This window comes from Amblyomma mixtum, chromosome 3 (assembly GCF_055824585.1).
Source record: "Amblyomma mixtum isolate Tamu chromosome 3, ASM5582458v1, whole genome shotgun sequence".
NCBI classification, from domain to species: domain Eukaryota; kingdom Metazoa; phylum Arthropoda; class Arachnida; order Ixodida; family Ixodidae; genus Amblyomma; species Amblyomma mixtum.
The window spans coordinates 210,429,313-210,450,399 of NC_143014.1; the positions used below are offsets into that span (position 1 = coordinate 210,429,313).

Consider the following 21,087-nt stretch of genomic DNA (forward strand, 5'->3'; position numbering starts at 1 on the left):
ACGGTGGTAGTATTGACTTGAGTATTGTTCGCACCCCTTCCTTTCCGAGAATACAAGCCGAGGTTTTACTGGCAACTTTTACGCATGGTCTGCATACGCGTCTTTCACGCTGGCGTATGCTTGTGCTAGGTGTAGAATTTTTTGCTTGCGTCTTGGTTTAAGGTGATACGTGGAATGAACAAACTGTGATATACTTTTCTTTGGAGGTCAGTAAATAAATAGTCGCCATATTCGTTTTTACAACACCAGGGAAAGCTGCGATTTGCACTCAAAGCAGCGCTGGATCCCCATCGGCAGTTTCTACAGTCCTCAAAGTGTTGTCACGACCTCTCTTGACCAATCACGGGCGGCGGCGTGCCGCACGGAGTGCCCCGCGGCACAGGCCGCATATTTCTGCTTGTTTTTGCCTTATTTGGATGCGATATTCTAGTATTCAGCATGGAAAACTATAGGACGCCGCTGCTAGCCTGATTTTCAAAAAAAGTGCTTCAGTCTCCCTTTAAACATGAATTTGGGGGCGACTTTATTCCAGAGATCCCCTGGCTTGAGCTGCTCTGCGCACCTGTTGTTGAGGGCCTGATGGTCCCTCAGGTTATCGCTTGACAGCAGCGCCTCCCAAAGCTCAAAAGAAGTGTTCTGAGTCTGCAGACTGTTTGGTTTGGCTCCAAATCCCCACGAATCGTGGAAGAGTGTACGGCGGACCTGGCAGCGGTGTTGCTAACTGAGGTGGGGCAAGATGTCTGCGCTGAAGATGCTGTAACTCGAAAGGTTCATTATACGTAGTGGGTGGAACACGCTCCTGTATGGGCTGCTTAACTGACTGCTGTACGAGTTCGGAAATGTGCATTTAACACCCATTCTGTATGAAGAAATTGTAGCAGTCGCGACTGCCAAAGTTTTGTGCGGCCAATATGGACTTCGGCATTTAATGGTGTGAGCATCTCAGCCTACAATATGACCGCTAATAGACTAACCGAACGCATATGTTAACGACAAAAAAAAAAAAAAACAGGGTCGAGTGGCAGAAGGTGGGTTTTATTTCTCTTCGCTTCATGCACGTCGTCGCACAGAAGGCTGGCATGGTAGCCGAGGTTCATGCAGAATGGTACGGGCTCATCGTCGTGCACCAGAGAAAATCATTTTTTTCAACCTGGGGCTTCGACCTGCGAGTCGACCGAGACACAGGCGCCGACTGCAGCCTTAGCTCTATGGATGTAAATTCTGTCTAGCTCGGTAGAAATGGTAAGATGACCACCTGGGTACAGTTCTTTTGGTTCACTAGGACAGTGACATTTCTTGTTGGGTTGAGGCAGGCAACAACATCAGCAAATCTTGCATATATAAATATTTTCTTAACTTCGTGCTCTTGGGAAAATCCGGTCGTCGCTGGCCTTCTTGCGTTCAAGCTACCATTGTTTTTCCTTTTCGTATCGCCGAGGAAAATGGGCTGTTCTGAAGGTGCGACGCCGGCCACCTGCGATGGCTGTAGTGCAGGCGCCCTCGAGCAACAGATTGTCCTAGATAGGTGCAACAAGTCCAGCGCTGGTGGCTAACGCCGGACAAGTGCACCCAGAAGCTGAGGCGCATCCACCGCGCTGAAGCGGCGCGTGAGCAGCCTCAGCTGCCGACACCATCGTGCTCCATCCCGTACAGGCGCCTAGAACCCATGTTCCACAGCCATGATCGGGTCTATAAGATCTTGGATGAGGCAGGTGGCGCACCTGCGCGCCAAGCTGGTGCACTCGAATGTCGACGGTGGACGAGGTGAAGCTGGGTGTTAGTGGGAACAGTGGTGCAGGGCGCACAGAGAACTTCCACCGTTTTCGCTGGCCTGAACCGCATTCTTGATGTCCCCATTGGCGCGGTTGCTGCCGACGTTGTTCCTTTCGGTTGCTGGTGAGGCACGGGGCTGAGCTCGCAACCGTTTTCTGGGCACCGCTGAAGAGCAGAGGCGGAAGGTTTTGGTCGCCTGTGTTTCCTGTCGTTACGTTCTCGTCGGGGCCTTTACTTGAGTTCTTGAAGCCGAAGTTTGCGTCTCCCGGACTGAAGTTCGGAGTGTAGCAACGCTGAGTGTCCGAACACTTTCGCACCAGAGGCGAGCCATTTTCGGGTAGAAGGCAGTTCGCAGCGGCCGTGGTCGTCCAGGCACACGAGCTGAGCGTCCGCTGTGGCCGCCACTTATCAGCGGCATTGCTTGCGAAGGCTCGACGTGGTACGAAGTGTTTCTTCTTTGGCAGGCGGTGAGGCCCATGTTTCTTGCCGTAAGTCGAATCATAGCTGACCGCAGTCTTGCCACCAGTAAAAACATGAAGGTGACGGACACGTCGGTGTCGGCGGTCACCCCATCCTCTTTTGTCGACGGGAGCAGCCTGAGCTCCTGAGCAATCGCGGAGAGCAGGAAAGGCTCCATACCTGGTGGATCTTGCAGGCTGGCCTTCACATTCTGGATGGCGCCTCAGCTGAAGCGCAGCTATCGCTCGTCGGTGAGCGCATCCATGGAGCCGGCGACATCGCATTTCCGGACGCACCTGGTGCTCGCTCTCCTGGTATGCAGCGAAGCGAGGTAGAGGTAGTCAAGATGGAGCAGCTCCTCGAGTGGTGCGCCAAGCCGAGGCGCACGCTTTATGTTGGGCGCTCCCCTCTGATCCCGTTCAAGCGCTGCGGGCGCCTTCTGAGAGAGCCGCTGAAGAAGAGCCCGCGGACGCTGGCCGCTCCGAGGAGGGTATGTTCGAACAGGGGCACGCGTCAAGCCGTCTTCTTTCTTTCTGGCGGAATGCGTGGCACATGCACATGCTGATTGGGATTGCACTTGACGATGACGTAGAAGTAACGCAAAAAAGACGTAGCCTCCTGAGACTCTGTTAGGGACCATTTGTACAACATATTGGATACTATTGCGTCACTACTCCTGTGGCAAGACAATCATCCTCATAAAACCTGGTTGTCCAATGCATTGGATCCCCACCGGCGCCATCTGTGCAGCGTTTACGTGGTTCAAAATCTCGCAAAAACAGCTCTCGAAAGGCGCCATTCAGCGGCGTGGCTTTTTGCGCATCATATGTTGTTACCTGCCGGATAAGTAAATTCTAGTCTTTGGACGTATTTGGTCTTTGGTCTTTGAACGTATTTTCAGAGCATAACTATATTTTTATGTTAAAGCCAATAATAAACCGAACTTGAAGAGCTTGAAATTTAGAGGCAAAGAGGAAAGTGGAAGAGGCAAGGCAGGGATCTTAACCAGATGGGTGTTCTAGTTGGCTGCCATGCACTAAGGTGGAGGGATGAGGCGACTGAAAAGGGAAAGAGAGAAGGGGCGCGGAGCCCAGTCACATCGGGTCCCTCAAGCCAGTCGCTCTAAGGAAGCAAAACTGTGGCTTGTACACCTTAAGGGCAGTCGATATCTGCGGCCACGGTCCCATGATCTTATCCTCTCATAAAGGGCGAGGATCGAGGCAGTCCAGGGCACGACCCAGGGTCCGTCTTCCGGTTGGCGAAGCAGAGCACTCGCACAGGAGATGTGCAACACTCTTTTCGGAGCCACAGTTTTCACAAGCAGGGCTGGCGGTCATACCAATCCGGAACTGGTATTCCTTTGTAAATGCAACACTAGTGGTTAGAGTGGAGAGGCTCGATGTTATTCGGGCGGGGATAAAAACAAATAATGGTTACATCTTCTATCTATATATTTCTCTTATGGGACTAACAGAACCATAGTTTACGATTCGAAGGGAAAGACATTGATTAAACCTAAAAAAATTGTACTCCCTTGAACTTGTTGTCCTGGCTTCATTTTTTTTTGTCCAAACAGCTGCTGTATTTGTTGAAAGCCTCCATAATTACCTACCCCTGCTAATGAAGTTTGCTGCACTGTCCGTCATGTAGCCGTGTAATGTACAGCGGGGTTCGCTTCACTTGAATTCAGAAGACAAGCTGTGACGTAAGCACATGTAAGTCGTTCAAATGTTTAAGGGGAATCGCCAAAGGATTCCCCCTAGCGGATGTAACTGGCATGAACGCGACGAAGCAGTCTTGGTTTCAACTTTCCGCTCGCCGAGGAACTTCTTATCTGCGTGTTGGACTGAGTATAAGTCTTTGCAGTACCAGACACTGAAAGCTACCGCTTCGGCGTGCGTTCTGTATTTCACGACAAGCGCCCGACTTTAGGCAGCCTCTACCCCAACAGGAGAGACGTGGGCGCACTCCTCTCAAGAAGGATAGGATTTCGTTCATCATTCACGCAATAGATGTGCAATCGTTTACGCAGTAGAGACGGATTAGTGTGTGCACACTGAGTGCACGCAATGCAATGCATGAGCGATGTGCCTTACAGTCGTAGATAATTGCAAGAAAAAATTAGTATTTATCTAAACGCGTGAAAACAAACCACTGTCACGTAATGGCCTTCACTGTCCATGCTGATATGTGCGACACCAATAAAATTTAGTGATCGTACTGTTGCAGAATTGGTTAGTACGATGTGCCGATTCTTTGCGGACCAACTCAATGACTGCCTCGTCAGCAGCAGTGACTAAATTATTGTTCATGATGCACGTGCCGAAATGAGCGGTGGCTCCCGAGAAAGCGAGCTCAGGTAGCGGTTCCCGTCGTATCCGCGTGCTGGTCTCGCAGCACTCTTCGCAGTTTAGAACGTTACGAACACAAAATCAAACACTAGCGCAATTATCGCAGCACCGACGTCACTAACAGATGAAGGAACACGGCGCCAAAGTGTCTACGACCGGCGCCGCAACGTAGGTGACAGCGCCCGAGACAACGCGACTGACGGAGTTCTCCAAACACTTAAACGATGCGCGGCGGTTACAACGGCCGCGTTGGTCAGAAATTCAAGATATAGAGAGTGGGAGAGAGAGCGCAAAGTTTTCTCCTTTTAGAGCCATCTGTCGGTTAGATCTTGTTCTTTACTGCAGGCGCTTCCGCCTATTCCTCCTTCAGTTACATTCATAGCGAATGGTGCATGGAGTTATGGCGTCAGCGGAGGATTCTCCACTTAGCCGCGACGGAAGTGGCTCGCGGTTTCCTCCCCCTGTTAAAGCTGTCATTTTTTTTTTCAACGAAAGCTTTACCTCGTCAACCCATGGACATCGGCGCGGTACGTTTGACCTTCAATTGGAGGTGTAAGCCACGTGACGTACCGCGTGACTCGCCGCAGCTGCAGGCGCGCGCCGCCTCGCCTGCTGTGTCCACGTGACTCGCTGTTCGCTTTCAAGGGATACGGCGCCGTTCTCGCGTGCATACGCACTGCCGCCTCGCAGTTTCTCGCTATGGACGAAGAGAGTCGGCCGGGACCGTCTACGCCGTCATGACAGTCTCGTAGATGACAGGCTGAGTCCGATCATGTGGCTGCCGTTGCCAATCATGCTGAGGGTTTACCTAGCGGTAGGGAAATGTAAACGTGCCAAACTAGCGGCAGAGACCGACGAAGAACAGGAGCGTCGACTGGCTCAACGGCGGTTGAATGATGCCGAAAGGTGGCTGCGAAGAGATTTGGAGGCAGCCGCTGCTGCTTGCGCCTCCGCCACGACTTTTGCTTCGGCGACGGACGAAGAGATTGCGTCTAACCTGGCTTAGCAACACAGCATAATCACGCATAACAAAGCTTTCGCTTGCATAACCGGGCTTAGCCGAGCTAAGCCGCAGCCTTTTCTTTTCGCTGGCTTTGCTGACGAAGGCTTAACATTAGCGTTCATTTCACTGTGGAAATATATCGCTTGGACGGAAACCGCTGAAAATTTGTTGAACGTTTTATGGAATGCGGCGGTGGCTAGTTCCAAAGCTCTTTTTCCTTATCCCCATTGAGGAGCACGTTGGGCCTAGCGGCACCGAGCAAGAGGGCGTGCAACGACGCTGTCGCCCGGCGTGCCGCTTGCTATAGAGTGCACTGTAGTCTTGCTTTCGCATCAAGGCGAGCATCTTGACAACGTTTTTTTCCCTGTGTGGTGCACCCGGACACTGACCTAGTACAGGCACTGCGTGTGTGACGGTGGTTGTAACAGAACGCTACTCCGCCGGTTTGTTTGTACCGCGTGTTGCAAAACTGCATCGAAGAATCGGAGCAACCGCATTTCTCGCACGTCGTCTAGAGCATAGATTTTGAACCGCATATGACCTCTACTCAACACGAAATAGCGCTGGCGCACGCGTGCCTGTAGTCCACGCTGAAACTCTTTTAGCAGCGCGGTCTCAGTACTGGTCCTCGCAGGACGAAAGAGGGACGCTTCTGAAACGTGTATGGAAAAAAAATATTAGTTTTCACAGAAAATGAAGCGGGTGCGTCTAATACTCGAATACGTCCATTTCCCGAGATTTCCGGACGCCAATTTCGAATCTGCGAAGGACCGAAGCTGGCAGATTTTTGGAAAACACACTGTCCTTCAACTACCCAGTAGAATCTAAATGCTCTCGCCCGATTTCAAAACGAAGCTTCAGTTTCAAAGAAATTTTTCGCGGGTCTCGTGAATTTGACTGTATGCAATTCAGGGCTGTGGGCCAATATCTGGGATGTCGCTTGTTAAGCACGTCACCCTTCGATACGGCGCCCATTCGAGGCCCGGTCAGAATGAACCCATATGAGCTTGCGGCGTTCGAATAAACAAGCTTCCAACGCCATAGACTTCCATGAACGTATGGCGGGATCGCAGCGGCAGTTCGAGGTACTCGAATTTCCGAATTTACGCGGTTCTGCTGTATATGGTACTGTGGTGGTGGATTTGTTTGTGCAGTAAGCAGCCTGCAGTTTATAGTCTTCTTGAGCTGGGGCATTGGATGGAAGTTTACCGGTTGATTGTTTACCAAGTTTACTAGTGTGTGTGCATGCACTCAGTTGACCTGGACTAGCTGCAGAAACAGGTGAACAGCAGCCACCAGCAGCAGCAATTGAGCTAGCGGTGGGTCGTGGACAGCGCCATTTGCTACTGTTCAGTGTTCAGGTTAGCCGGCTGCCCTTTCGGAACATGATATGTTGCACAGGAATTGTTTTTTCGCGACTTATGAGCCTTTTGCCTGCTTTTCCAAATGTTGCTTCTCAGGGGTCACTTGTATCATCAAGAGTCAGTTCTGCTGAGAAACTAGAGTATTTTTTTTCGTTTTTTATTTGAAGATGGCCTGTTTGGCTCATTTCTTGGCTGATATCCTCCTTTGTCACGGGGACGACCCGTTATGCAGGTGTACACCAGTGTGGCTCTCGCTCAGCATGAGAATTCGAGCAACCCATAACTACGGTGGCCTTCCTTCCGGTTAACCTATCTTTAGCTTGCTCACTTGAGTCAAGTTCAGAAGTGTACATTGCTTGTTCTTAGCCTTGCAGATGGGCTTGTTTGGATCATTAGCATTTCAAAACTCGAAAAGGTGAGAGGATAGCTCTCGGTCTCCTCCATCTGAAGCCGAGAGCTCAGCACACCGCAGTCCTCTCCGTAAGCAAAACTCTTGGCGTGCATACTTTTGACAAGGGCTGTAGTTTGTGGGGCTACTGCATGGTTGGAGTCCATGACAGAGAGATATTGGTCAGATGGTTCTTGAAAATCACAAAGTGAACAAGGGAGGGAAAACCTCAGGGTGCTTGGCAACGTTTCTACAAGAGGACTTGCCTGCGTCGGGCCCAGACGAAGAAAAGTCCTCTTGTCGAAAGTAGGCAATCACCCTGAGGTTTTCCCTCCCTTGCTCACTGCGTGGTTACTGCATGATTGGCTTTCTTATTAAAGATCTGAGAATTTCGCTTAAAAAATCGGGATGTGAGAGACAAGCAAAATGAAAACGTATTCTTTGTTGTAGGAGCATGCTAACTGTCCAATAGTTGGCAGCACATTACCAGATGTTGATAATAACCAATGACTTTAATCTAGGACAATAGGTATAAAACTATTATAATAGACTGAAAGAGAGCAGAGTAGATCAGGGCAGAAATGCTCGTTAATTATATCCACGCTGAGGTCAAGAGGAAATGGGCCTGGGCAGGGAATGTAATGCGAAGGCAAGATAACCGATGGCCTGTAAAGGTAACGGACTGGGTTCCAAGGGAACGGAGGCGCAGCAAGGGGCGCCAGAAAGTCGGGTGGACGTATGAAATCAAGTTTATGGGGATAAGGTGGCCGCAGCTGGCACAGGACAGGGCTAATTGGGGAGAGGCCCTTGTCCTGCTGTGGATGTAGTTATGCTGATGGTGACCAGATGCTGCTACGTGGTGCTTTGGACTGCAACTGAAACCGCAACTCGCGTGTGCATCGTCTCCTTGCTTCGTCTTCTCTTTGTGCAGCATGCAGAGAAGTGTCTGCAGCAGGAACAAGAGCTGGTGCAGGCGCACCTGGTGGAGGAGCTGCTCGAGCAGCCGACCGCCCACCGCCAGGAGGCCGCACAGCTGCGCCGCGGCAAGGCGGGCCTCGCTCTCTACCTGCAGACACAGCTCGACCAGCAGATAGAGCATGTCACCTTAGCTACAGTAGCCTAGGGTCATCACGTCTTTCCCTTTCTGGCTTAACTGACTGCAGCTCACCGTGCTCTTTTCAGCCGAGATGTAGCACTTATTGAAGCCAAAGCAGGGCAGGGTTGTAGAAGAGCCTCTTAATTGTTTTAAGCGAGCAATTTTTGTTAGACATTTGTGATTGCAGGAAAGTACAAGCAAGGACTGCACACTTTGTCTGGCTGTTTGGTTGAAAAATTTCGATTACCTGAAAATAAAAAGTAGGCACAAAGAGCCACCGGGCGCTTACCTGTTTAAGAGCACAGACCTTTGGGCTAGTTGCTTCATAGCAGACAGGTACAAGCGCAAAAAAGAAAACACGAACAGAGAAAGAGACTTGGACAACACGAGCGCTTCGTGTTGTCCAAGTCTCTTTCTCTGTTCGTGTTTTTTTGCGCTTTTACGTGTCTGCTGTGTACCTGTTTGCCGACCAACAACACCAAAAATTGCGCAGCGCACTTTTCACATATTTGCCCTTCAGCTTTGTACAGGTGTTTCACAGTCCTAGATGCTTCTCTTCACGTTGAGGGGATTGTCTTTGCTGGGTGAGGCAGTGATAGCGAAGAGCCGTCGTGGGATGCGGTCGTGTTCTTGGCTCCCATGTGTCTTGTAATGTCCTCGATGTCAACTAGCATGAAGTCCTGCTTCATGTATCTTCGTTATGGCTCTCAATCTGTGAGTAGAGGCCATTGACGACCACCTGCTGCTCCGCAACATTCATGTCGTTCAGCAAGTGCCGGCTTGGTCGATGGCGGCTGTCGGGGAAGGAGATGCCAACAATGTCTTCAATGGGCGAGTTCAGCCGTCGCTCCACTTCCATCTCCCTGGCCTGCGCCAGCGCTGCCCTCACTTCAGCGTGGAGCCGTGCCTTTCGGGCGGCAAAGTCCTCGCCGTTCCACCGCTCCAGCGAGGACTCGTTCTTGCCTCGCCACTGCCGCCATCAGCTTCTTTCTGGCGCCAGCTCTAGCGTCGGTTAAAGAACAACGGTCGTTTGGGGGCCGCTTCGTCTTGCGAGGCTCGCCTGGTAGTTGGACTTGCATTTTGGGTTGGCTTCGTGCTGGTCTGCAGCAGGGAGATGTCAGAGCCAGTCTTTGCTTGTTTATTTCGCTTTTTGCCTTACAGAAAGCGTGGGTGCCGAAATAAAAGCGGTTCGCAATAACCACTTGACGGGCTTCGTCACGCGAAAATTCGACGATGACAGCAGCGGCAGTTCATGCGGTATACAAATAACAATTCACGTTTTAAACAAAACAGATTGTGCTGTAATGCAGGTAGGGCGGTAGATATATTAAAGAATGAGAAGGGAAGAAAAAATAATGACGGTCAACATATGTATTTGAATCAATAAAAGTCGCAATAATAATCGCACGCAAAGACATTTTCGTTATACTGTTATAAAGAGAAGAGTTCAAACATCTTGGTAGTATATATTTCAGCATAGCAAAACCATAGTTTGTTCTACATCTGGGTACCGAAAACATTTCAGTGTTTCTAGTGGTATATGGTGTGTTGTGTGGCACCAGCTGCACAATACGGGACAAAAAGGGGTCATTTCTTGCCGTCTGCTTTTTGTAAAAAGAGTCAGACCTGTACTGAAACAACCTAGGAACTGTAATTATTTGGTATTCTATTTGTATGGGACAAGTTGGGGCGTAATAGCAGGAATTTGCAATGACTCGTAGCATTTTCTTCTGTTGAAGAAAAGGCTTTTGCGAATTGGACACTGTGGTATGTTCCCATACCAAATAACAACACCCTAACTATGAGAAAAAGAGTGCATAGTAAAGGTCAAGTTATGTTTTTGTTGGTAAGATATATTTATTTCGAGAGACGATACCTAGAAATTTAGAAAGCTTGATGCAGACCTGGTTTATGTGAGCATCCCATGACATTGAAGGGGTAAAATCTACGCCAATGATTGAACATATTCAATTTGTGTACCACTCAAAAAGATAGGTGGTGCATTCCCTACCAACTTGCCCTTAGCATGAAATATTATCGCCATTGTTTTTTCCTTGTGTACTGTCAAGGAATTTGAGGATGACCATTCCATAAGAGCAGTCAATACTAAGTTCGCTGAATCGGTTAATTGATTAATATCAGTGGAGGAGCAAAACAAACTAGTGCCATCAGCATAAACAGTAAATTTTATCTCCTGCATTAAGAAGCCTATTTGGAAGGCAGACAGAAGTGTTGGCATTGCCTTGTTGACTGGCACTCTGTCGGCTGCTACTGTCTTCTTGTGGCTGCGCTGTCGCTGCAGCTAGCTCTAAAGAGTCTAGTAGTCTAGGAGATCTGCAGATTCTTGCTTTTCTTGCAGCCTGACAGCGAGACTGGAATTCCGGTTATTGGTGCGCTCGATTCCACAGGACTCCACAGCTGTGTTCATGGCAAGCTTCTGTCGGATGGCTTCATGGTCATTGCGTATCTCCACAGAGACGGCGTCACCAAGGAGCTGCACTATGTTGTCGAAAAACTTCCATTCGTCTTCGCTTCGAACTTTTGCCTCTTCGGCTCGCTTGGGTTCCTGCCACTCTTATTAAGAAGTGTCCTCTTCATCCGAATGAGCACCGTTTGCGGAAGGTTCCAGGTCATGATTTCTTGAACTCATGCCACCACCCCCGTAGTCGTGCTGGCGGATCACGTCGTAACGAATATCGCCTGGCAGGGAATACTACCAGCGTCGGTGCTGTTCGTTATGCCGCGGCGTCAGAACTCTTTGCCATCGCTGTATGGGGCTATAGGCTCTATCGGACTTTGACGATTCCTATGGTGCTGGGGCGTAACTTTACCTATTCAGTCGAGTTTTCCAAAGTGTACGGGAGTTTGTAGGGCTAGTTGTAGGCTAGAGAAGTCCTGCAACAGCCGGTTTGCTCTCGGTGCCATAACGAAAAATTGCTTAGGGAGGATGCGTTAAATGTTTCGCAAGAACCCTCACTGGTGGAATAGACAACAGTTCCGAGAGACGTTTGGCCAAATATAATCATCCGATTGCGCTCTCTTTCAGAGCAAGGTGTCTGCGCAGCATATGTTACCGTCTACGGATTTTCTGACTGTCCATGGCGACTGTGCGGGCTGGGACACATTTTTCTTGTTTCTTTTTCTAGTCCCAGTATAATTTATGTCCATGGCGACTTTATTTTTATTTTTCCTCGCTCAACTTACAATATGCCCATTATACCTTGGCAGCGGCGGGGACATTTCATTTTTCATTCCTTTTGTTCGTCCCACCATATATTATTTGCATTGAGCTGCTGCGCAATGCCTTCGCCGCTGGCTCTGCGCCGAAGGTCAGAGGTTGAGGCTTCACTCATACCTCGGGTTTTCCTGCTTTACTGGTGAAACAGCTTTGGCGCTAACAAGAACGGCATTCCTACAGCTCCATTTTTGCTTGTAGAGAGACAGAGAGGTAGGCGTGCTTCGTCACGCGCGTCCTTGTCGGCACAGACGTCCGCCTCTGCTGTCACCACCACGCGCCGCCTCGCATTCTCAAGGCTTCGTGCGCTTCCGGGGGAAGGGATGCAACGAGGGCAAGAAGAGGTTTTTTGCTCCCCGCTATTGACCGCGTCCCATAGGCTGCCAAGAGGCATCAATACTTTTTTGGCGCAATCGCTGAGTCGCTAAACGAGCTATGCGTGGACTTCCACTCGCCCGTTGTGGATGGATGGATAGAAGATAGGAGCGTCCCCTTTGAAACGAACGGGATGGTGGCAGTTGCCACCATGCTGAGCTTTTAAAATCGAAAGCTTTAATACGCCATGTTCCGCGAGTTTCGCCGGCTCCGTCGCTTTGACGTTATGCGACTTTCAGCAGCTCCGGAGCTTCGCCGAAACCGATGAAGAGCGGGAGCTTTGAAAGCAAAGGAAAGGCGCATAACTGGCCCCTTGGGACAGTAGACACCTCAGTCGTGCTTTAAGATACATGGCGGTACTGTGCTGCCTGTGCTGCTGTACTGTGCTGCTTTAAGGTACATGGCGGTGTGTGCTGCATGCGTTGGCATTGACAATGTTTTGGCAGAAGCGCGGCACTGAAGCTATAGGCCGTCGGCCTTCATTGTGTTCATTGGCGTTGACATTGACAACGTTCTAGACTCCGATCATTTTGAAGAAAGCAAGGGCGCATAACTGACTACTTGGGTCAGTGGACGCCTCGATCGTGCTTTGAAGTACGCGGCGGTCGTGAGAGAGAGAGATGGGGGCTGCATGCGTTAGCGCTGACAATGTTGTGGCAGACACGCGGCAGTGCAGCGATAGGCGGCAGCGTTTATTGGGTGAGCAACCTCTCGCGATCAACCATTAATTTACCTGCCACCTGCCAGTGTGGAAGGGTGGACGCGTTGCCTATCCAGTGTCCGGAACGCACTCAACGTTACAGACTCCAAGCCGCGTCTAGTTGCCCGATACACCACAGCTCTCGCTCTCTAACCAGGTTCAACATTATTTAAACCGCAGCTAATTTTTTGTTCTTTCCCCCGTTTCCCGCAGACAAAGACCAGCCTGCAAGGGTCAGCAGTCTACTCACGCGCTGATATGCGTGACGCCACCTAACTGACAATTTCGCAGCGAGTGATGGGATTTGTTCGCACCTTGAGAGGGAAATGACAGCGAAGGGGGCAATTGGTAGGGAAACGGACAGCAGACAGGGTTAAGCTCGGCGCTGGCCCTCGCCCGGTGAACGAGGAACTAGCTAAGCGTACTAGCGCCACTCGCGGCGGCGAGGGCGTCCCCGTCACGAACGCGCGGGCGGTCCGACGGCTTCGGTAGCGTTGTGCACGTCGTCGCAAAAAGGCTGTCTTCTTGGACATCTATCGCGCCCAAAAATGGCTGGGCCTATTCCTCTATTACGAGATGCAACGATATCTTCATAAATTCGGTGACAAGTATAATTTACGGTCAACTGACGCGACCAGTAGAAGACATATGCGTGTCCTGGGTTCTACTCGTTCGTGGTCAGCAACAATTTTTCCTTCTAATTTATACTCTATATCATTTTAAGGACATAGACGTCTGCTAGACTTATAAAAATGTCAATATGCTAGCTTCCTGATTAACTGCTTGTGGCAGTGCAAGAGAGGGTCGGGGGGGGGGGGGGGGGATACGATTGCGCACCGTCAGTTTTCAGCTGTGTGCAGACGGCTCGCTGCTCGACCGATTGATCTCTGCCAACATGGATCCCTGAGAGCAGCATAGCCCGCTTTCTAAATTTCTAAAGCAAGCCTTCCGTACACGACGATAAAGCAGCTTTGTACAACTTCCTTTCTTCCCGTTGTCACGACTGCCATGCGTGGCTTACCGCGATATTCACTTAACTTTCGTCTCCACTCACTTTAAAGCGCCTTAAGCTGCTTCATAAACCGTACTTATGAACAAATCTATCCTTTCCTTAAACTATACTCTAACCCGTTTACTAGATTATACACATTAGGAATGTACAGAAAACACGACTCCAGATGGCATCAGCGTTGCAGCCGTAATTTTCTCCCCCAAAATAGGCGGAGTTGCCACGGCGAAGGAATTTTTCTGCACAGGAAACGCAGAGAAGTCTTAAAAACACAGCCTGAGCCCGCCTTCATTTCGAGCCCCGAAGCACTGGAAACCAGGAGAATAATGCTGCGACTTGAGAACCGAGCCCAGCCAAATTTGCCTCTGCGTCTGGGATAAGACAGTTTTCTCATTTCCTCATGAAATGCCAGCATTTGCTCTTAAGAACATGGAATAAACTAGTCTGTGTTCCATCATACAAGTTCTTGCAGCGGAGAGAAAGCTACCCAAATGCGACGCAACACGTGAGGTATAAACACGAATCAGCTACACACTCCTCAAAATCGAGGGCTTGTGCCGGCTTGCAGAAATTTCGACACTAAGCAAGAACTTGTGCAATGAAATATATCTCTAGACACTGCGGCCTTGTGGGCGGCTGGTTTGGGAAATCAAGTCTCTGCGCTCGAAGATCGAAAGAGCGGCGACGTGCTGGCGCGACGCGAGACCGGGGTTACCGTTGCTGTTGCTACCGTTAAAATGCCTGTAGAGAATTAGCTGCGCAATCAAATTGTAAATATAAGCAGTGAGCGCTTGAACACTGGCTTTGAGATGTTTTTATTTCAGCCAACATAGTCTTTGACGGTCCACTGTTGGGTGTTTTTCCAACACACCAGTCGGACACACATTACCCCAATCGCTTGATGTAGAGCCTCTTTCACATCGAGAATATGATTAAATTAAAATGTTGCGAAACGCCAGTGATTGATACCTTCTTTTCCGGTTCCCAAGCGCAGAGGTGGGGCAGCTTACCTGACAGGGACGGAAAACTGGCCGCGCGGCGGCGCTGACTGCAAAGCCGACGGTGGAGCCGCGTGGACGGAGCGGGGTGCCTATAGGATCGAGTAGAATGTATTAGTTTGGTCAGGTGCGAGCTCTACCCTGAGGGTTTTGATGTCTCCGAGTTGTACCGTTCCCCCGGAAAGATTGATAAATATTTGGTAAATATAGCGTATCACGTTAGAAGCAGGAAGATGGCCCTCCCCCTTCTGCAATATGTCGCGCCCAAGACCGAACCACGTCTCCATAGAGGACCGACCTGTGGAAGAGCCGCATCCAAAAATTCAATCTTAAAGTGGGTCGAAGATGGTGTTGCTTTGCGCGGCATCCAGTCGCTGCGTGAGAAGTGAGCGTTGCACTGCGGCCGCCGCAGCGATCACTTACCATGTCTTCGGCCATGGCGGGGGCGATGCCGCTTACTCTGAGTGGATGTCTGTGATGATCGTGTGCTGGGAAGCACACAGCTTTCAACGTAACCTACGTTACGTGGTCATTTTGGCAACAACGACAACGAGACAGCAAGGCGTGATATGCGGGAACTACAGACTTCCAGAGCCGGCGAAAATGGCTGCACCACCAGGAGACTTAATCACGCAGTGCGCTGAACATGAAAGATAAACTAAAGTGATAGCAATTTCGGTTTGCCGGAAGTGAGAAAAAAAATAGTCGATAATCACTTGATACTTAAACCTGTCACAGATTATCACTGATTTCAGTGGAGTTAAGAATGATTTCAAGCTTATATTTGACTTGCTATTGCAAAAGCCAGCTCTATCACCTCTCACGAAAACGCCGTGCAGGAAAGTATGCAGCCTGCATTACCTCAGCTCCAAGAGAGGAAGCCCCTCTCCTGAAAGCGGGGTGGCTCTCGAAAGAAAAGCAACTGGGAAGGAACTGACGAAAGAAAAGAGCGGACAACGCGACCTGAGGAACGCCACAGAGGGGAGTAGCCTGGAGGGGCTGCCGGTGAAGCGTTGGTTGAGTCTCGAGCCGATGCTAGCGAGGATAGGAGGGATTGCGCCGGGTGAGCCGGAAGGAATCATGCTGCAAGCCGCGAGATATCACTGGGTCGGGGCTTGCTCTGCGCAATGCCGGGCGCACGGCACTGGTTTCCACGGAGGCGAGCGGAATGCGTGCTCGGGCATAACAGCGCGCGCGCGCACACAAACACACACGCGTAAACACACTCGCGCACACACGCGCACGCGCACGCATGCACGAACACATGCAAGCACGCACACACCATCACACACACATGCCTTAAAACGTTGTTAAACAAAAGGAATGTGGTGGCGTCTTTATTCCAGGGCTCCACTGGCTTGCGCTGTCCTGCGGATCTGTTGAGGGCCCGATGGTCCCCCAGGTCATCGCTTGTCAGCAGCGCCTCCAAAAGCTCAAAAGACGTGTTTTGCATCTGCAGACTGTTTGGTTTGGCCCCACATCCCCAGGAATTGTGGAAGAGTGTAGGCTGGGCGCGGCAGCAGGGTCTTGTGTCGGTGTGTAACGTTTGATGTATGAGATGCAGTCTATGGAGGTTTGGAAAGTGTTACTTTGTATCTGCCTCCAAGAGACGGCATCTGGGGTTACTAGTTTCCTGTGAGATGGGGGAATTATTTGCGCTTAAGATGTTGAAACTCGAGATGCGCGTTATACGTCGAGGGTAGAACGCGCTCCTGTGCGCGCTGTTTAACAGACTGCCGTGCATGTTCGGAAATTTGCATTTATCACCGACTCTGTATGGAGAAATTGTAGCTGCCGCGACTGTCTGAGTTCTGTACGGCCAATAAGGACTTCAACATTTAACGTTTAATGGTGTGTGTGTCTCTGTGCACAACATGACCGCTAATAGACTAGCCTGGATCTTATTTTGACGAGAAAGAAAGTGGTGAGCGGCGGAAGGTGGGTTTATTTTCTCTTCGCTTCACGCACGTGAGCGCAAAAGTCTGGCATGATAACCGTGGTTCATGCAGCATGCTCTGAGCTCATCGTCATAAATCAGAGAAAAGGATTTTTTTTTCAAACTTGAGGTTTCTACTCTCCGACAGCGACACCTACGAGTCAACCACGACACTGGCGCCGACTGCGGTCTTGACTCTACGGGTGTAAATTGCAGTGTAGCTCGAGAGAAATGGTGAGACGACCACCTTGGTACAGTTCTTTTGGTTCACTAGGACAGCGATATTTATTGTTGGGTAAAGGCAGGCAACAACATGAGCAAATCTTGCATATATAAATCTTTTCCTAATGTGGTGCTCTTGGGAAAATCCGGTCGTCGCTGGCCTTCTTGCCTTCATAGCTGCCATTGTTTTTCCTTTTCGTATCGCCGAGGAAAATGGGCTTGTCGCAGGGACCAGCGAACCTTTCGCACACGTCTCGAGATGCGCCGTAACACCACTTGATGCAAACTGGTGCGTATCAAGAGCATCTTGAGCCTCGGCAGTTCTTGCTCAGCGCCTTATTATGAACTAAGCTCGACCTCAGCGGCATTGCCGAAGTAGGTGAGCAGGATGCGCAGTTTTCCATTTTGTTGGCTCTGTATCTGGGATGTCCCGCACCAGTTGAGACGCCTCGAGGAGTTCCTGAAGGTGCGACGCCGTTCACCTGAGATGACTGTAGTGCAGGCGCTCTCGAGCAACATATTGTCCTAGATAGGTGTAAAAAGTCCGGCGCAAGTGGCTAACGCCGGACAAGTGCACCCAGAACCTGAACCGCAACCACCACGCTGAAGCGGCGCGTGAGCAGCCCCAGCTGCCGACACCATCGTGCACCATCCCGTGCAGGCTCCTAGAACACATGTTCCACGGCCATGATCGGGTCTATCAGATCTTGGATGAGGCCGGTGGCGCACCTGCGCCGCAAGCTGGTGCACTCGAATGTCGACGGTGGACGCGATGAATTTGGGTGCGAGTGGGAACACTGATCCAGGGCGCACTGAGAACTTCCGCCGTTTTCGCTGGCCTGAAACGCCTTCTTGATGTCCCCATTGGCGCACTTCTTGCCGACGTTGTTCCTTCCGGTAGTTGGTGAGTCGCGGGGCCGAGCTCGCAACCGTTTTCTGGGCACTGCTGAAGAGAAGAGACGGACGGATTTCGTCGCCTGTGTTCCCTGTCGTTACTTTCTTGTCGGGGCCTTTATTTGATTGCTTGAAGCCGAAGTTTGCGGCTCCCGGACGGAAGTTGAGAGTGTGGCAGCGTTGAGTGTCCGAACACTTTCGCTCCAGAGACGAGCCTTTTTCCGGTAGAAGGCAGTTCGCAGCAGCCGTGGTTGTCCAGGCACACGAGCTGAGCGTCCGCTGTGGCCGCGATATAGCAGTGGCATTGCTTGTTAAGGCTCGAGGAGGTATGAAGTGTTTCTTTGGAATACGGTGAGGCCCGTGTTTCTTGTCTTGAGTCGAATCATAGCTGAACGCAGTCTTGCCACCAGTAGAAACATAGAGATGACGGACACGTTGGTGTAGGCGGTCACCCCATCCACTTTTGTCGACGGGAGAATCCTTAGCTCCTGAGCGATTGCGGGGATCAGGAAACGCTTCATACCTGGTGGATCCTGCAGGATGGCCTTCGCATTTTGGATGGCGCCTCAGCTGCAGGGCAGCTATCTTTCGTCGGTGAGAGCATCCATGAAGCCGGCGACACCGCATTTCCGGACGCACCTGGTGCTCGCTCTCCTGGTGAGCAGCGAATCGAGGTAGAGGTAGTCAAGATGGAGCAGCTCCTCGGGTGGTGCGCCAAGCCGAGGCGCACGCTTTATGTTGGGCGCTCCCCTCTGATCCCGTTCGACTGCTGCGGGCGCCTTCTGAGAGAGCCGCTGAGGAAGAGCCCGCGGACGCTGGCCGCTCTGAGGAGGGCACGTTCGAAAAGGAGCACGCGTGAAGCCGTCTTCTTTCTCTCTGCCAGAATGCTTGGCATGTGCGCATGCTGATTGGGATTGCGCTTGACGATGACGTAGAAGTAACTCAAAAAAAGACGTAGTCTCCTGAGACCTCGTTAGGGATCATTTGTCCAATATATTGGACACTGTTGCGTCAGTATTCCTATGCAGGACACTCATCTTCTTAAAACCAGGTTGTCCAATGCATTGGACACCATCCGGCGCCATCTATGCAGCAGTTACATTGCACAAGTTCTCGCCAAAAACAGCTCTCGAAATTCGGCAATCAGCGTCACGATTTTTTACGTATTATATTTTGTCACCTGCTAGATAACTAAATACTGCTTTTGGTTTTTAGGTATTTTCAGAGAATAACTATATTTTTGTATTAAAGTTAATATTAAAGCGAACCTGCAGAACGTGAAATTTAGATAGAAGTAAAGAGGAAGAGGCATGGCACGAAAGTTATACACTGTGCACCCTGGCCAATCTCCGTCCGTGGGTATGTGCCATTAAACCTGAGGACATCATCATCATCATCATCATTATACAGATGGGTGTTCTGGTTGGCTGCCCAGTACTAGGGGAGAAAGATGAGGGGACTGAAAAGGGAAAGAGAGAAAGAGGGAGGGGCCCAGTCACATCTGGCCACTCAAGCCAGTCGCTCTCAGGAAGCAAAGCTGTGCCTTTTAGGACTTAAGCACAGTCGACTGCTGCAGCCACGGTCCCAGGATCTTATCCTCTCACAAAGGGCGAGGATCGAGGCAGTCCAGGGCACGACCCTGCTTCCGTCTTCCGGTTGGCGAAGCAGGGCCCTCGCACAGGGGATATGCAACTGTCTCTTCGCAGCCACAGCTTTCACAGGCAGGGCTGTGGGCCATGCCAATCCGGGATCTGTATTCCTTTGTAAATGCAACAGCCATAGACGGCAAAGCAATGTCACTTCGCGACGTAGTATATATGGCTTCTGTCCTGAAAGTAATGAGACAAGTCGCGGCATGGCGTGCTCTTGTGCTAGATCATGAAATCGGTTTTGGGGGAAGGAAGAGGAACGTCCAGCTTCACGATGCGCCGAGCTCATTTGGCTTCGAGCAAGCAAAACGGATGGGCGTGTTTGTGGGTGTACCCCTGTTTCGTCGCTGAGTCGAAGAAGCCATGGAGACAAAGTTGGAACAGGCTGCGCGACGAAGCTTTGCATTAAACTGAGTTAGTCACCTACCGAAACCATTGACATGATCAAGATAACATGTGGGAATGATGCAATGTCCATATCGCAAGTGTTCCCGTGGCACACAGTATTTAGAAACGGCCATGAAGACGTTCGCGACTAGCAACGGTGTGGGTGCCCGTCGACAACGGTTACGGGCGGTAATGTTGATTGAGTCGTCCTGAACGGCTTCAGCACCCTTTGTAAATGCTTTGTAACATTGGAAAACTTTCGATCTGGACATTGCATAATTCTCGCATGCTTTCTTGATCATGTCGAACGTCCCGGTAGGTGACTTACTCAGTTTAACGCAAAGGTTCACCGTGTAGCGCTGTTCTAACATTGGCTCCATGATTTCCTCGATGCAGCGATGAAACAGGGGTACACGCTCAAATACGTCCACTCGCTTCACCTGCTCGAAGCCATTTGAGCTCGTTGCATTGTGAAGCTCTTTCCCCCAGAACCGGTTTCCTAATCAAGGGCATGCGCGCGCCACGCCGCGACTTGTCTCATTACTTTCAGGACAGACCCTGTATGTTGTGGAGAAGACGAAGGCGCAGTCCAGGATACATTGCCCTTAGTCGACGGTTGAAAAACTAGCCATTGTTTCACGCAGAAGGCGTGAGCTCCAGCGCCAACCTGCGAAGCTCAAAAGCTTTGTCAACTCTTTATATAGAAATACAGACTTGAAGTCTGCCATTGTGGGCAAATCGGGCACCCTCGTCAACGTGGTTGTTTCATTTGATACCGCAGTACCCTGGCAGCCATTGAAGAATGATGCCATGCCCTTTAGATATGGCGCAGTGGTGTACGTCGCGAATCTCTGCAACCAGTTGTTCATGTGCTCGGCGGTGTAGAGCAGCTTGCAGGCCTTGGAGAGGTGCTTTGGATTCAGTGAAAACTGTCTATTCATATGGAGGTTGTTCATTGATGAACTTCACTGCAGCCCGAATGGCATGAAATTTAAAGTGCGCATGCGCTTACTGGGTGAAAGAAGGCCGGGTTCAGTCCCATCATCAAATATATTCGGCCTGGCGCTGTGCTGAAAGAGTAAGTGCTATTGAAACGATAGTTAACAGTTCTTTTCGTAATCCTACGGGCTTAGGTGAAGAAAAAAATCAGAACCCAAACGCGTCCTGGGGCTCGGGAGGATATAATGAGATAAATAATCTCTTCCTCTCTTCGTTGCTCAACGAATGGGTATTCGTTAGCCTCTATCT

The 21,087-nt window shown here is 50.5% G+C and overlaps 1 protein-coding gene across 1 annotated transcript; it reads right to left on the reverse strand.

Moving 5' to 3' along the window:
• Positions 1–9,119: 9,119 nt before the first annotated feature.
• On the reverse strand, positions 9,120–15,189 carry LOC149353532 (schwannomin-interacting protein 1-like). Its single transcript, XM_089575833.1, has 2 exons — positions 15,175–15,189; positions 9,120–9,404 (listed from the first exon to the last, which is right to left on the reverse strand). Exons 1-2 carry the CDS (start codon positions 15,187–15,189, stop codon positions 9,120–9,122), a joined length of 300 nt encoding a protein of 99 aa, XP_089431959.1.
• Positions 15,190–21,087: the final 5,898 nt, after the last annotated feature.